The following is a 15,131-nucleotide window of genomic DNA, read 5'->3' on the forward strand; positions in this document are numbered from 1 at the left end:
AAGTATCAGATTGTGACTCCGTATCAGCAGATACTCAATATTAAATTACTCTGATCGGGACTGGGGGCAAAAAAACCTGATCGGAACATCTCTAGATATTACACGTTAATAGTGAGCATATGCGTATTTCTCAAAATGTTGAACTATTCCTTTAAACAAGCTCAGTGGTGTACAGCAGGTGTGTCAGTATATTAAAAGCAAATAAAATGAATCAGCATCATACACTGTTGGTTAACATGTAATATATTTCCTCAGTGTCCATTGCTCCTCTTTGGTTTTCATGCACTGATGCAATTTATAAAGGTCATGGGAATTAATAACATGTTTAAGACCTGATGTCATTGATATACCCCCTTTATAGCTCTTCTGTGTCCCTGCAGGCTTTGTGTGTCAGGACCCCCTGTCGAGACACCCACGCTCTGACCGAGTCACCTTGGATCCTGGACCCAAGCAACGTACACAGGTACTGGATACACACACACACACACACACACACACACACACACACGTACATACACACACACGCACACAGTAAAGAGCCAAGCCAAGTGTTGCACTCATTCACCCTTCCTTGTGAAACATTCCCATTCTTGTCCTCATCCCTCTGTTGCTTACAGTACATTCCTGCCACTGCCATTGAGCTCTTCCCTTACCCTCATGGAAAATTCACTGTAATGCAAAACAACTGCTAATGTAATTACACTGTTTGAGTGACATCAGTTTGCAAGTGCTACACTCTGTGGCTTATTGTTTTATCATTTCTAATCAAGTGACTAATGCTCTCTCTAGGCCTTGTTGCCTAATGATGCCACAACAGCTAATGCACTTGGCTCCCTCCACTTGACTACTGCACCCAGATTTGGCGCAGAATCTGCTGGAGGGAGATTACTAAATCAGACAGATTTCTGCTCCACCTTATATTGTGTAAAAGGCCTGTTTAGACGTACAGTAACAAGGTTTCATTGTTGCACATCGATGGGGCATGCATGCTGTCTGTATGCGGCTTCGTAAAGGTTTAACGGTAAGGCTGATGCTTACCTACCACTCACTGTCTTCACTCATTGCCTCTTAGAAACCACTTTCTGCACTGACAGCCACTGCACACAGCAGAATGGTGAGTTTCCCTCAGACTCAGACATATTAATCTTCTGTTGTCTTGTTCCTTTGCAATGCCCTGATGCCTATTACATTACTGGTAAGAAATTGCTTGCTGCTTTTTGCTTATTTGATTATGTGGCTTTACAATTTTTCATGGTGGCAGACAGATCGATTCTAAATGCTATATTAAATAGAATGCTCATTACATTAGCAAAGTGGCCTTAGTAAGCAATTGCTTTAAATGCTGCAATGCACCACTTGACCCAAAACTTTGTTGCACAGAGTTACTCATATGTACCTAAAACAAGCCCGACACTAAACCACAGAGGCTGCAGAAGAACTCCAGGGGCCTTCAGAGAACCTTCACTCTCCCTTTTCTCTGATGAGGGGCAACAGATGAGTCTTTTTCTGAAGGATTAGGCCTTGTCACTTTTTGGCTGCCTTTGTATCCCCCCAGCCGCGTCAGACAAATTAAATGTAATCCCCCCTGCTATTTAGATGACAAATTCTGTATGCAATCCTGTGGGGTTGTGCCCCTCTGTCTGGCCTGAGCTCCAACCTGCATGCCAAAGTTGTCAATCACAGCCTGGTAGTGCATGCAACGGGAGAGGCAGCCAGGAATGCCTATGCATAACAAAAATGCTTCATTTATGTGACAGGGAGAGAAGAAGGCAGGGTATTTTTGTTACACAAGCTGTAGTTTGCACACCATTCATAAATGAGGATTGTGTTTCAAGTTAATAGGTTGTCAATAACAGATGGGGTCTTTACCAAAAATGTAAGAATTGCAAGTATTTTCACAATCTTTACAAATACTTAAAGGGAAACTTCAACATTTATCAACCTGAACCCTATTTCCCCTTGTTATTGTGTCTCAGTGACTAATAGAGACAGAAATTTTTGAAGTTGGTCCAGTACTGAGAGAGATCACTCCAGCTGCAGCAGCAAAACAGACTGCAATGTAATCCCTATGGGCAATTGTGCACTGTCAATAAACGTCTATTAAAAGTGCTTGTTTTTGCCACTGACAGGCTCAGTTTGTTATTAGAAGTGCCTGACGACATTATAGCAAGGAACCTGCAGGGAAATGAAAGGTTTTTACTTACTTTTCACTGGTCTGTTTGTTATTCTGTTATTGTTAAGTCTTGCTCAAGGAGAAGTTGTGTTCTGAAATCTTGGGAGAGGTGACTTCTTGCAGGAAAAGCAAAGATGGAAACCTTAGTGAGAATTGGAGGGAGGAGTGCTGGGAAGAGTTTGTTTTGTTGGAGTATAGAAAGTGTAGCCTAGTGTTATCTAAAAGATTTTCAGTGTCATGGGCAAATATTTAAGTGATGTCAACAATGTGGAAAAGTCAGCAAGATTTCACAACATTCACTTTGAATGAAACGTGGTTACACACTTTAACCCTATGGGCCCGAACGACGCATAGTGCATCCAAATTCACATCCGTTCTTCTCTGTGAATTTTCTCCACGACCGTGCGTCATAGCGAGAAGCCACGCATATCACGTGAAACAGCGGAACTGTAGCTTTCCAACAATAAATAAAATGATGTATAACAGAGCTTTCATACAGCTTTGCACACATTACTCTTGGATGCATTACTCGCGAACGCAGGCTCGCACAGAAATGCCACGTATATCACATGAAAGCGCAGGACTAGAGCTTTCCAGTGATACCACACACATCATTGTGCTGTCATCCCATCATGCTATAAATCCAGATCAATTGTCTACAAAATAAAAACCTGATGAATTTCTTTACAACCCATTATACAGATCTTGTTATCAGTCATTTCATATAGTGAGGAATATCGTATCTTACCACATCTTAGGCTTGCGTGTGTTTCTCCCTGTCTATCCACATTTGTAGTCCGGCTTTCAAGATGCAAATATCTCCATATTGTCCAGTTGACACTCCATCAAACTTTGTATAACAAGACAAGCGCAATTCACCTTTGCACACCCAGACAACTGCAGCCTAATTATGCATGCTGACAGGGCCGTAGTCACCATATACATTGAGGGGGACACGTGCCCCCCCACCAATGCCCAAAATGTCCCCCCAATATATAACTGAAACTGAAAAACAAATATTATCTTGGAGGACATCATTGCACTTGGTTGACTATTTTTCTATGATCTTAGATGTAAATATTGCATGTTTCTTTCAGATAAAACAAATTTTTGACTTGTGAATGAGTCAATGGAATTTCTTGCAATAATGAAAAAATACTGGCAATTATGTCCGCCTGGCACATACCACATGTTTCGGACAGCTGTGAAATGACAGAATGTCCCAGCATCATGGTTCTTATATTGCCAGATTCCAGAGAGTCTCCCCTCTTCACTTCCAACTTGCTATGGTGAGATACATGTAAAAATGTAAGAATGTAGTCAGACGGATTTGTTTTTTTCATTGATATAAAAATTAATATAAAATACAGGCACATAGAAGGACATGGCATGATGACAAATCTAGTTAGCCTAGAATGTCCTGAAAAAAAAAAGAAAACAAGATATAGCATGTGTATGTAGCCTTTATAATGACTGTGATATGAGCTTAAAAGTAAAGGCAGTAAAAATACCCCAAAAAGGCATCTGGCCAATAGGGTTAAAAGACCATTTCAGACCAATGATTTGTGAGGACACAAAACTGTGCAGAGAAAAGTTGCAGCGGTGTGAATTGGCCGCTTTGAGCTCGATTCAAGCCGGTTGATGGTGTCACCTGCAACTCAGCTGGTCAAATTACTGGCAGCTGGTTTTAGACTGAAACCACATCACCTGTTTCAACAGCCAGTCATCCCCGCCGAGCCCTCTGTTTCCATCCTCAGTGTGCTGTGTCAGACGGTGGGTCGCTGCTGCTTTTGCTGCGTGTGTGTGTGCTTATAGCCCCCCCAACCACAACCCCTTCTCATTGATTGATTCATTGGCACTGTTTTTTTTTTTGTCATTGTGGTGTATTTATCATGAATACAGTCCATCTGATGCTTGTTTAGTTTATGTTTTTCGGCGTGTCATCACTACTACAAATGCAACTGTAGCCAGTCTCTCACTATCACTATCCTAATTCATATTTTAATAATAAGCTACAAATTATATTCAGCCACAAAATCAGCCTATCAACCTGAAAAGCTGGAAATCAGAATGGAAATACAAAGAGCTGTTGCATAGAGATGATACGCTGTCTCATCTAGTTGCATTGGTGTGAGGTGGCAAATTTTTAGATTGTTGCAGAACTGTGTATTACAAGTAGTTGCAAGATTCAACTTGTCTCGTAGCGAAACTTTGGTCTGAACTGGACTTAAACAGTCCCGATGGGGCGTTGGTAGAGTAGCGGATAGTGCCTGCGCCCCATGTACAGAGGCATTGCCTTGCTGCAGCGGTCGTGGGTTCGAGTCTGGCCTGCAACCCTTTGCTGCATGTCAGTCCCCACTTGCTCTCTCTCTCTCTGTCTCCCCATTTCACACACTGTCCTATCCATTAAATGCAAAAAGCCCACAAAAAAATCTTTAAAAAAAAAACAACAACAAAAAAAAACCAAACAGACCTGATCAGCAAAAGGTAAGGTATAATGTTTAATTTTTGTGTAGGGTCTTTTCCGTAACGTCAGACACTTACCATAACAATCTGAGCTTGTTAGTGGCAAAAACAAAGACAAAGGCAAATTTTATTTATATAGCACATTTCATACCCAAAGTGCTTTACGGATTAGATTTCTTTTTTAAAAAGAGGGATGACAGTACATGTATGGGATTAGTTTAGATTGATTAGTCTCTGCTCTTCTCCCCTGTAGCGACAGAGGCCCACATCAGCCAGTAACTCAGAAACAGAGGGGTCGAAAGACAAGCCAGGGCCTAAACAAGGCCAAGGAGACAGCACTCTGAGCTTGACTGCTGAGGAGGTAAGGCCTCAACAACAACATTGTGTGACATGATGTGTGTGATTTTTTTTTTTTTTTTTTAAATCAAAACCTTATGGGAACCTGAAAGTACAGTAACTCTTTAAAACTGTGTCCAAACCATCTTTTGTTTTCTTTCCCTAATAGATCAAAGTGCTGAGGAGGATAAAGGAAGAGTACGAGAGACGAGGAGGCTTCATAAGGATCTTCCCCACTGCAGAAACATGGGAGCTCTATGGGTAAGCTGAGCCAAGAAGGAACAGATGTATCACTTGTAACCCCCAAGGGATGTTTGTCTATAATGTTAGTCATTATTAATACTGTCTTCAAATAAGTGGGGGCACTTAGGCTAAATTAATGCAATCAGTGCTTAAAGCCAGACCGTACGACTCCTCTTGACTGTCACTAATTGAAGCACCAGACTAAGGTGTAACTACACAGTCGGTATTTGTTGAACTCCGTCTATTATATTCCTGGGAAGGCTTATATCAGACAGCGACTTTATGTTGAAATTGCATTGGAGCCCCTATTAGGGAGGAAATCTGTTTTTGTGCTTCTAATTCATATTCCTATATGAGGATTTGTTGCTTGATTAGATCCATGGCTCTCTCAGCAGCAGGGATTTTGTGGCCTTTTTAAAAGCATATTATTGGGCGGTCTGGAGAATTATTGGTGCATTTAACAGCGGCTGCTTCCAGAGCCGCTATATCACAGAAGCCTCGTTTTTAACACATTTGCCGCAAATAAGGAGGCCGAGGCTCATCGGTGCTCCTGCCTTTATGATTATTATAATTTGCTTATTATCTTCTTCTCTCAGTGGATATCTGGAGTCCAAGACATCAATGAACTACATGTTGGCAAACAGACTTTTCCATGGAAGGTAAGCATTTCCATTGTGGTTGGGAATTGGGGAATAAATCTCTCCATCAGTTTGTGGAAACGGTTGGATTCGAACGTGGCGTTTGTTTGGTCTTTCGATTGGATAGGTGAGAGCTGAACAGCTGAAGAGACGTTGCACAGTCAACTTTTCCAGCGCGCCCGATGTCTATGTGGCATTGTGGCGTCGATTTGGGGGCAGGAGGGGAAAGACAATTATAGATGAACTGGGCCTTTTTTTTTTTATTGAACCACATTTTTGTTATTGTAATACAACATGCATTTATGTCATTTGAATCAGTTTGGGCTTTCAACTTTTAACCACAGCCCTGACTATTGCACAGTATTGTCTGGAGATTTGGCCCCCAACTAAGTCCATTTATGATTTTTCCGTATTCGTTAGGTAGCCAGATTAGAAAGACGCTTGTTGCTACAAGACCTCAGTTGCTGTTATTATTTGCCATTTATCCTCTCTCCTTTGGATCATCACTGTCTCCCACGTCAACTTCTGGACAAGCTACACACTAATCTTTCTGAGAACTGGCTCCAGTTAAAGTTGAAATTTATAACTGTTGCTCTGCCTTATAATTGTTGATGATACACGTATAAATCATTACAGTTGTTGTTATTACCATTGTGTTGACACGTCTTGTGCTGTCTCCCAGGAATGTGAATGGGAATGTGCAGCTGCAGGTGGACGCTGTCCACGGCTGTCACGTTGTCCAGTACGAGAGGAAGCTGCTGTCTCTGGAGGCACGTAAGAGGAGACAGGGCCACCTGACTCATCGCTCTGCTGAAAGGAAGAAGAAATCGGGTAGGCCTGATGTTTTCTGCTTCAATTCAGGAAACAGCTTTTTTTCTCCTAGAACTGAGGACAGTGTAGCTAAGTGGGACAACATCACACGCTAATGCACGTTTGTTTCCAATAAATAACTCCCCCGTGTCACAGCGAGGTTGGCCAAATATGACTCTGAATGACTTCATTTCATTGCAGCAACAATAGAAAGCCTATTTTGAGTGTATGTGTGTATTTTATCCAAAATGCCAGTGATGCAACTGACATTTGTCTTCCCTTTGCAACGCTGCATACCTCAGGGAAAGAATCCAAGGCCTCCCCGACTGAGAGCAGCAGTCAGGAGGGAGAGGAGTGCGCTCAGGAGGAAAGAGAGGAGGTGAAACAAGCTCTCGAGCCAGTCTCACACAGGGCTTTGGTAGCAGAGCAAAGAAAACAAGTGGCCACACCACTGGAGCGCTGCCACGGCGAGACTCTGTCCAGCTCGGAGGCAACCACGCACAATGCCAAGCCCAGAGTCAACCTGCTCAACATCCTTCAGCAGGGGTGGGAGCTCAGGTCAGTCTGAATTCTGGGCTACTGCTCTCATCTCCCCCCTTACTGTACTTTCTTCTCCCTCTTTCCCTGAAGAAGGGATATGAAGTGTAATAATGCACCTACCAAAAAAAGATGGTAAGAAATTGAAGCCCTCATTACATAACTTATATTTTGATCAGTTTGATTCAGATTAATACCCCACCACACACTTCTAGTGGGTCATAAGTAATGATTGACAGAGATCACTTCCATAATAATCCATACATTGTTTTGGGAAAATCCTGTTTAGTGTACTTTTAACTGAGTAAGGAGAGAAGGGAGTTGTGGTAAGATGATCTCAGCATAGCCTTCCAAGTTGGCTGAGTATAAAAACATCTTCACTTTTCAAATACTCTTCAATTCAAATAAAGATACCATATATGCTATGAAGTGCCAAACTCATATTACACACTTTACATACTGCTGCAACACAGGCTGCGGTCTGATGTTGATTTTAAAAGTGTGCCTGAAATTATAATTTGAGGAGGAATTACAAAAACAAGTCTGAGTTTGTAGAAATTCCTCAGTGCCTGCCAGGACTGTGCATGGAGCAGGGAAATTATAGTACAGCATATCATTGTTTGCGTTTGACAGCTTTTTCCAAAACATTTTTTTTTTTTTTTTTTGGCTACAGTGTTCCGACAGTACTCTTTCCAGGTTCACCCAGTTTATCATTTTGGATACCAGCACACGGCAAGATATACTGTGTTTCAACAACCTTTGGCTGAAAGTGATACATGCCTGTTGTTGCTTTCTCCCTCTCTGCTCTGGGTGATATGTCAGCTGATGAGTACATGAATGAGTGTAACTGTTTGTTCTAACAGATGTATCACATATTCCAGTGCCACAAGCAGAGGACTTAGGGAATAATGCTCATTATCAACTGTTGTTCCGTCTTTCCTTTTCCGTTGCTTTACCTATGCAGTTCTTGATTTTCCTCTCTCCCCTCTCCAGTAAAGTACAGGCCCGGATTGCCTTTTCCTCATACCTGCAGCGAGTGCAGCAAAGACTGTTGGCAGAAAGCAGGGCCAACGCCATCCCAGCTTGGCCAGACAAGGACAACGACCAAATGGTATAACGAAAATCGTTTTTTAATCTCCCTTTCCTAATAAATGGACATGGGTGGAATACCCCGGAGCATTGTTTCCCTTGTATGTATATACATGCCAGATTTCCCCTTATTATTATTACTCTCTTACTCATATGTACCCTGGCTGTCGCTGAAATGTGTACGAGGCATTTTGTGGCCACATCGGAGGAAAACGTGGTCTCTGTAAAAGTTAGCCTGATTGGAAAGTCTGCATTGTTATGGCATACATCATCATCATCAGTGACCTCAAACCTTTGTGGAAAATCAATGTAAATTTAAGTCGATCTGTAGGCCGGTAAACTTAAAGGTCTCAGTGTTTTGAATGGCTGAGAACACACAGGCAGCTTGAATATGTGAAGCACGATGAATCAGTGATTCAGGGAAATGATAATAAATATTTCTCTTAAATGTTTTGCTTTTGTCTGCACAGGAGCTGGTGATTCGCTTCCTGAGAAGAGCAGCCAGTAACCTTCAACAAGACATAAAGGTGGTCCTGCCCAGTCGACAGCTTCCACTCCAAGACCGCAGACGCATCCTGTCCCACCAGCTAGGAGAGTTTATCCACTGTTACAACAAGGTGACCAGACTTTACCACAGAATCACAAATCTAGGCGATGATGCAAACATGGGAAACATTATGCGCGTTGAGTAAACCTGCTGTCTTATTCTTTCCTATCTCCTCAGGAGACTGAACATATGGTGAAAAAACAGGAGAGCAGCAAAGAGGAGCATTGTGTCAACCCCAGTGTGTTTCAGGAGTACATCACTGCGGCGAGGTTAGTGAATTGGCAAGTCCACTGACTATTGTTCAGCACTTGGCTCTTTACTGTTCCTCTTATATATGCTACTGACTGAAGAATGATCTCAATCTGCTATACACATTCATCTTCTTATTTTTCAACAGTGAAAATGATCTGGAGGAAGTTCTGACATTCTACACACAGAAAAATAAATCAGCCACAGTCTTCCTAGGAACAAAAGTCAGCAGCGTTAAGAAAGACGTTCATGAAGTAAACGCCTCAGGAGATTCAGGCAACTGTGAGAATTCCAAAAGTGAGTTCCTCCCGAGTGTTTTTTTCCACATATTTTTCTTACTGAAGATCTGGTTTATGTTTAATATTTTATCATTCAAGCACAGTAAACAGGAATTGTTTAGATTTGTAAACCCAAAAAAAAGTAAAGGGAAAAAAAAGGATTGAGTCATCTGGGGTGAAGAAAAGGTCAGCTTCAAACGATTAGCACTCATCGGGGGAAAACAAATGTGTGTCAGAGCCGAGGAATGGCTAACTGATGATAAAGGAAGCTCTGGCTTCTTTCTCCCTTTGAACAGCTCTGCCTGTGGCCAAAGAGGATTCCAGCGCTTCGGAGTCGTCGCTCTCCATGGGGAAAGTCAGCAGTGACCCAGACATCAAGGCCACTGAGAGTCAGCCTTCTGTCCGCGCTGAAGACCAACAGGCAGCAGTTAGAACTGGTAAAATCCAACCGGAGGTCCAGGCCTCACAGCACTGCTCCAGCTTTCCTGTGACTTTAGAATGCACTCATATTCATCTGCAGCACTGTACCCCCGCCCCTACGTCCCTGCCTCTCCATTGTCCGCCACCGCCGCCGCCTCTTCAGCCACCATCCTACGCACAGTCCTTGGCTAAGTCTCAGTTCTGCCATTCTGAGACTATTTCCGACCCGCCTGCGTACAACCCTGCCCTCGTGGTCACACAGCCACCAAGGGCAATGTGGACAGCTGTTTCCACTGGTTATAACACAGTCTGCACGGGGCAGCCGACCCAGGTGCTCAGGAGGATTCAGTCCTTTACATCATCGACGCCCAGCTCTGGAGCCGCCTCTTCCATCCCAAGTGCCACGCACATCTATAGCCAGAAGCTCTCTAGACCTACCTCTGCAGGTCAAGGTAAACACCAAGCTTCCCACGCTCATGAAATTCCTGGAAATGTTATGAAATTAGAGAAACTGTTTTCCAGGCCTTGAAATGGTTTGGAATGTTTTAGAAAAGTTTTGACTATACATTGTTTTAGCTGTTGTTTAAAATATGTTCATAAAAATCCAAAAACATGTCTAACATCACGTGAAATATGTTCCTAGTATTACTAATTTAAAATCTAGTGCTGCGCTGCACATAGACCAGACCGGCATTATGTCATCATTAAGGCCACACCCCCTTTTGGGGGAAAGAAACACACTGTCACATCTGTCGAGAAACAGGAAAGTGCCGAAAAGCTGTTGTGTAGCAGGTTAACGAAGGCTTTCACACTGAGATTTAAGGGAAAAAAATATTCTGGTTGAGCAATATCTGGCTAGTGTGTTGGGTATTAATGGATGAGGAAGGACTGATGAGACATGATGGCGATCAACCTTCATTTATAAAGGTATCACGAACACTCATGTTCAGACAAGGTTGCAAAACAATTATTAGACATGACCATAAAACAAATGTTTGTTAAGCAAGAAATAAATGCATACAAACATGTCAAAATTATGATCCAAATACAAGGCAAATTGCATCGGCATCTGTCTATAAAATCTCTGCTTTTCTATCCCCCAAAAAGGGGCGTGGCCTTGATGTTTTGCAAAGTGACTGTACAGTATGTGCCGATCTAGTCTATTGGCAGTGGGCTAAGCAGGTAGTTAGTGGTGGGAATGTCTAATGAGGAAGTTGGAGTTTGCAAGAGCTAGCAGTTTGCGTATCTGCAAATGCCTGGGAAGTGCGTGTGTAGTAATGTATGGCTGTATCCATATTAAACTACTTAAAAGAAGTAATGAAAAGAGGGTGTTAGTTTGGATATTCATTGGTAAAAATGTGTGGGAATCCTGAACATCACTATTCTACATGCTGTTGTTTATTAGTTTCACTGGCATGTTCTCACAGTTGTCCTTTGTTACTCTGTGTGTCAGTGATCAAGAGGAGCAATTCCAGTAAGCTGAAATCAAACTCAGCAGGGACATTAAAGGAGTTAAACTCCCTGTCAGCCCAAGCTCAGTCTAACCAGCAGGCCTTCATCTCAGCCCTCCAAAAGCTGGCCGACAAGCAGGTAGCTCGCCACTATGCCAGCTCCAGTCACATCAACCTGCTGACACAACACGTGAGTTCATTACGGTCTTACCTCTGTGCCCCACTGAGCCAACAGCTGCGCCCACCTGGAGCAGGAAGTTCCATTGTGCTCGCATAAGAAGCTGTGTTGGGTTATTAAGCAACTGTAAACTGATCTGTGTAGTGTTGCATGTAAGGCAGAAGAATCTGGGCCCGCTGCAGTAGTCTCTCACTGTGAGGTCTCTGATATTTCTCTTTGTTGATGCTTAAACCTGGCTCTGACCCCATGCTGATTGGCGGCATCTAGCTGCTCATTCGTTCAGCAGACCCGTTGGAGCCGGAGGGTCTGCTGCTTCGCACCGTGCACCTTCCTCCTTCAGTCCATGGCTCGCCTGCAGTCTGTGGGCTGGGGTTGGTGCGGGGGTGGGTCTGGAACCGGGGTTTGAAGCTGGCTGGCCTAAACAGTGGTGAGCCGCATCAAGCCTCAGCTCTGTGTGAGGTCTCATTATCAGATGCACCATGGGGGAGTGATTTCTGTTGATACTTAACAAGCAGCCACTTTTTTGTGGTAATTGATGCTTATAAATAGAGGAATGTAGCAAATTGGCACCGAGCAGGGGAGCGGCAGCTCGGTTGGCTCCATCACCACTTTCTCCTATATTCCCCAGAGGTTTGTCATTCGGCGTCGTGGGGAGCCCCTCAACCTTTCCTCCCTTCTCCTCCCCTTCCACCACCTCCTCTGCCTCACTGGATTTTTTTCTGTCAGTTTTTTGTGATGGCACTAGACCACACAGACTGCAGATTTTATGGCTTCCTTTCGACTGTTCATTATTCTGTCTATCTGAAAGGTGTTTGCTGTATTTCTTATGCATAGTTAATCCTGGGCATGGCAGCAGTTTATTTTGCTGAGTAAAATAGTCCAGTGTTTTGCACTTAAAGGCTCAGAGTGCATTCTGTGTTTTTCTTTGGGCTCAGATTTGAAGTCATTAAATCATTCACTGAACTAAATGGAGAACGTTGTAAACACGAACAACACCCTGTTGCACTAGTTGACCTCTAAGGTTTAAGTAATTACTCACTCTTTTGCTCGACCACATGTATACAAAACAGAAACTGAAATTGAGTAAAGCCAGGCATAGTTGCCTTTAATAAATTGAATGTACTCCTACGCTGTAGTGCACGGATATGAATCCTTCAAGCATGTGTGTATGTTTATGTCTAATAAGTTATTATAAGACATCCTTGTAACATTGTGTCTCACTTAGACAAGGCAGTGTATGTGACCTTAGACGACTGGGCATTATAAATCCTGGGCGATAGTAGCTGCACCTTATGTGTTAGTACGATGGTAGATATCCTGTTTTGATCTCTTGTCATGATATATGACAATTCATCCAAAAGCCCAGCAATATTGGCACCCACGTGTGGTTTTATTTCCTCCATTTAGATTAGATGGTAAGAATCCACCCAGTCTACCCTAATAAGTAATTTAGAGCTGAGGCTGAGTAGCACCACGCTGACACATTTTTCACGTCGTTCAAGCCTTGGCAGCATTACAATTTTCCCATTGGACTATTTAGTGCACAGGAGGAAATAAAGTAAATAAAACGCCACAGCTGTATAATTTATTCTCCCATTAAATTTCACTGGACATTATTCCCAGGGTAGTACAGAGCAGCACAGAGGTGCAGTTGCTACAGTAGTCCTGATGTGGTTGTAAACAGATTCTGACCGGCGAGTCATGATGGCTGATTCTTTCAGAGATGAAGAAGGGAAAGAGGGGTCGGGGGGAGAGGGGTCGGGGGGGGGGGGGGGACCACCTGGATTTAGTGCTGAGCGGAGACTAGCTGTGCCATGTGCTGTGTATACATTTTACACGGCCCCCAGAGACAAGAGGATGAAGTGGTCAATGTAGGGAGGAACACAATATGAGTGCTTACTGAGCATTTGCATTGCTGTAGAAGTTGGGATTAGTTGTGGGGTGTTTGTTTGAAGTGACTTAACATTGATTTTGTTCCTGAATGCTTACATCTTGTAAATGCAGTACGTGTAAAAAAAAAAAAAAAAAATTTGAATTAATTAATTGAGTTGAATCATCTGTTGAAGTTTGCTCCTCTGCCCACAGTTGACCAACCTGAACCTGGCAAACAGGATGCTGAGCAGGGAGAGTGCCACACTGAACCCTAAAATGCGGCATACTCCTGCTGCAGCCCAGGGACCACTGAAAGCCATTCACTCTGGAACAGATCTATGTAGCAGCATGAGGTGAGTCCAAAGACACGTGGCATATGCAGGCAATAATTTGGGGTTTTATTTTAACAACACCTCAAATCTGTGATACATAACTCTGGAGAAAATAGCATTTCAAGTATACTTTTTCTTTAGTACAACTAGGGATGCACCAAATTGATACACTGAATTGTCACTTGTGCTGATGCTGCTTTTATCAAGCGGATAGAGTATCTGAAATGATGTGACTGATCCTCATTAAATAAAATGTCTTCCTCAAAAAGTCAGTATAAAATTCAGTGTTTCCACCATCAGTTGTTTAGGAGTAAAGGCTGCTCACTCCTCATGGTATCTTAGATAAAAATGATTCCAAAGGTTTTTTCAAGTTGTGGTATACAGATCATTAAGATGGGAAAGCGGGAGCACTAGTAACTGATGAGTACTTGGAATCAGCAGTACTGGAATTGGAACTGGGAAAGAGGAAGTTTGAATGGTGCATCCCTTCAACCATTTTCCACCGGTCTTACAGATAAAGATATAGTTTCTGCAACATTTTAAAGGGAATTAAAGACGTCCAGTATGTTATTACCATGACCTAGAAAAGTTCAATCAATGTCTGTGAACATGAGCGGACAGCAGTGATGAAGAGTCATCAAAAACATCTTGGAAGCTGCTGAAAATGCTTCCTGGGTAATGAGTGGAAAAGTGAGCCACCTGGTCACAAGTCCGGGCCTGATCATCCCCGTCTGGGTCGCCCAGGTGAGGGTGTCTGATGTTAAGACCCGAAACACCTGATGACCTAATCACTGACGATGTGTCCAGGTAACACAGCAAGGTGTACCACATGACTCTCTCAAAGCCAGAAACTGGAGAAGTAAGTCTCAAGCTTGTGATGTCTTAGAGTTTGAAGCCTGGTGCCTGGTCCATAGACAGTAAATGGGAGATTGGGAGTTTTCTTTTTTCATAGTCAAATGAGCTTTGTTCTATTGTAATGTTCTCAGTTCTGAAACAGAAAATGTACCCATAAACTCAGAACATCCCCCTGGGTGCTCTCAGTGTCATCTAGAACAGTAATTCCCAAATGATGTGCCATGGTCCAAAAGTGGGTCACAAGTCCATTCTGAATGGACCGCAAGTGACTCACAAACGTGTCAAATTTGTAAAAAACACAGTTTATTTTTAAGTACAGTGAATTTCCGGCACAGGGCTTTTATTTTTAAGTGCCGTTTCCTGCTGTAGAGTGAGTGAATTACAGATGGCCACTTAACAGAGACAACAAACTAGCTTGACGACATGGCCAAACTCAAGTGTGACACTGAATGTATTAAACTGTGTGGACCTTGAACTAATGATGAGGGAGAAATCTGGACCCCATGGCTGGATCAGTTGGAAACCACTGATCTAGAACATTTTTCCCAATTCATTGTCTGTGGAGCTGCTCTAGACTTTATACTTGGTGACATCACAAATTTGAGTTTGAGCTTTCTAGTTTTTGGATTCTGGAGAGAGTTGCTCATGTCCACTAAT

The 15,131-nt window shown here is 42.9% G+C and overlaps 1 protein-coding gene across 4 annotated transcripts in view; it reads left to right on the forward strand.

The window, feature by feature from the left end:
- Positions 1–15,131, forward strand: part of ttll5 (tubulin tyrosine ligase-like family, member 5) — a 60,910-nt gene that overhangs the window by 23,872 nt on the left and 21,907 nt on the right. For 2 of the 4 annotated variants that reach the window (XM_049597228.1, XM_049597229.1), the window contains exons 15-28: positions 381–463; positions 1,073–1,114; positions 4,893–5,000; positions 5,145–5,236; positions 5,815–5,877; positions 6,539–6,687; positions 6,969–7,224; positions 8,197–8,314; positions 8,763–8,909; positions 9,017–9,108; positions 9,237–9,385; positions 9,663–10,238; positions 11,240–11,427; positions 13,501–13,640. In XM_049597228.1, coding sequence (XP_049453185.1) covers positions 381–463; positions 1,073–1,114; positions 4,893–5,000; positions 5,145–5,236; positions 5,815–5,877; positions 6,539–6,687; positions 6,969–7,224; positions 8,197–8,314; positions 8,763–8,909; positions 9,017–9,108; positions 9,237–9,385; positions 9,663–10,238; positions 11,240–11,427; positions 13,501–13,640 — 2,203 coding nt within the window. The remainder of the gene's footprint in view (positions 1–380; positions 464–1,072; positions 1,115–4,892; positions 5,001–5,144; positions 5,237–5,814; positions 5,878–6,538; positions 6,688–6,968; positions 7,225–8,196; positions 8,315–8,762; positions 8,910–9,016; positions 9,109–9,236; positions 9,386–9,662; positions 10,239–11,239; positions 11,428–13,500; positions 13,641–15,131) is intronic. The other 2 variants (XM_049597230.1, XM_049597231.1) reach the window with 2 other exon arrangements.

Source organism: Epinephelus fuscoguttatus, linkage group LG14 (assembly GCF_011397635.1).
Source record: "Epinephelus fuscoguttatus linkage group LG14, E.fuscoguttatus.final_Chr_v1".
In the NCBI taxonomy this organism is placed as follows: domain Eukaryota; kingdom Metazoa; phylum Chordata; class Actinopteri; order Perciformes; family Serranidae; genus Epinephelus; species Epinephelus fuscoguttatus.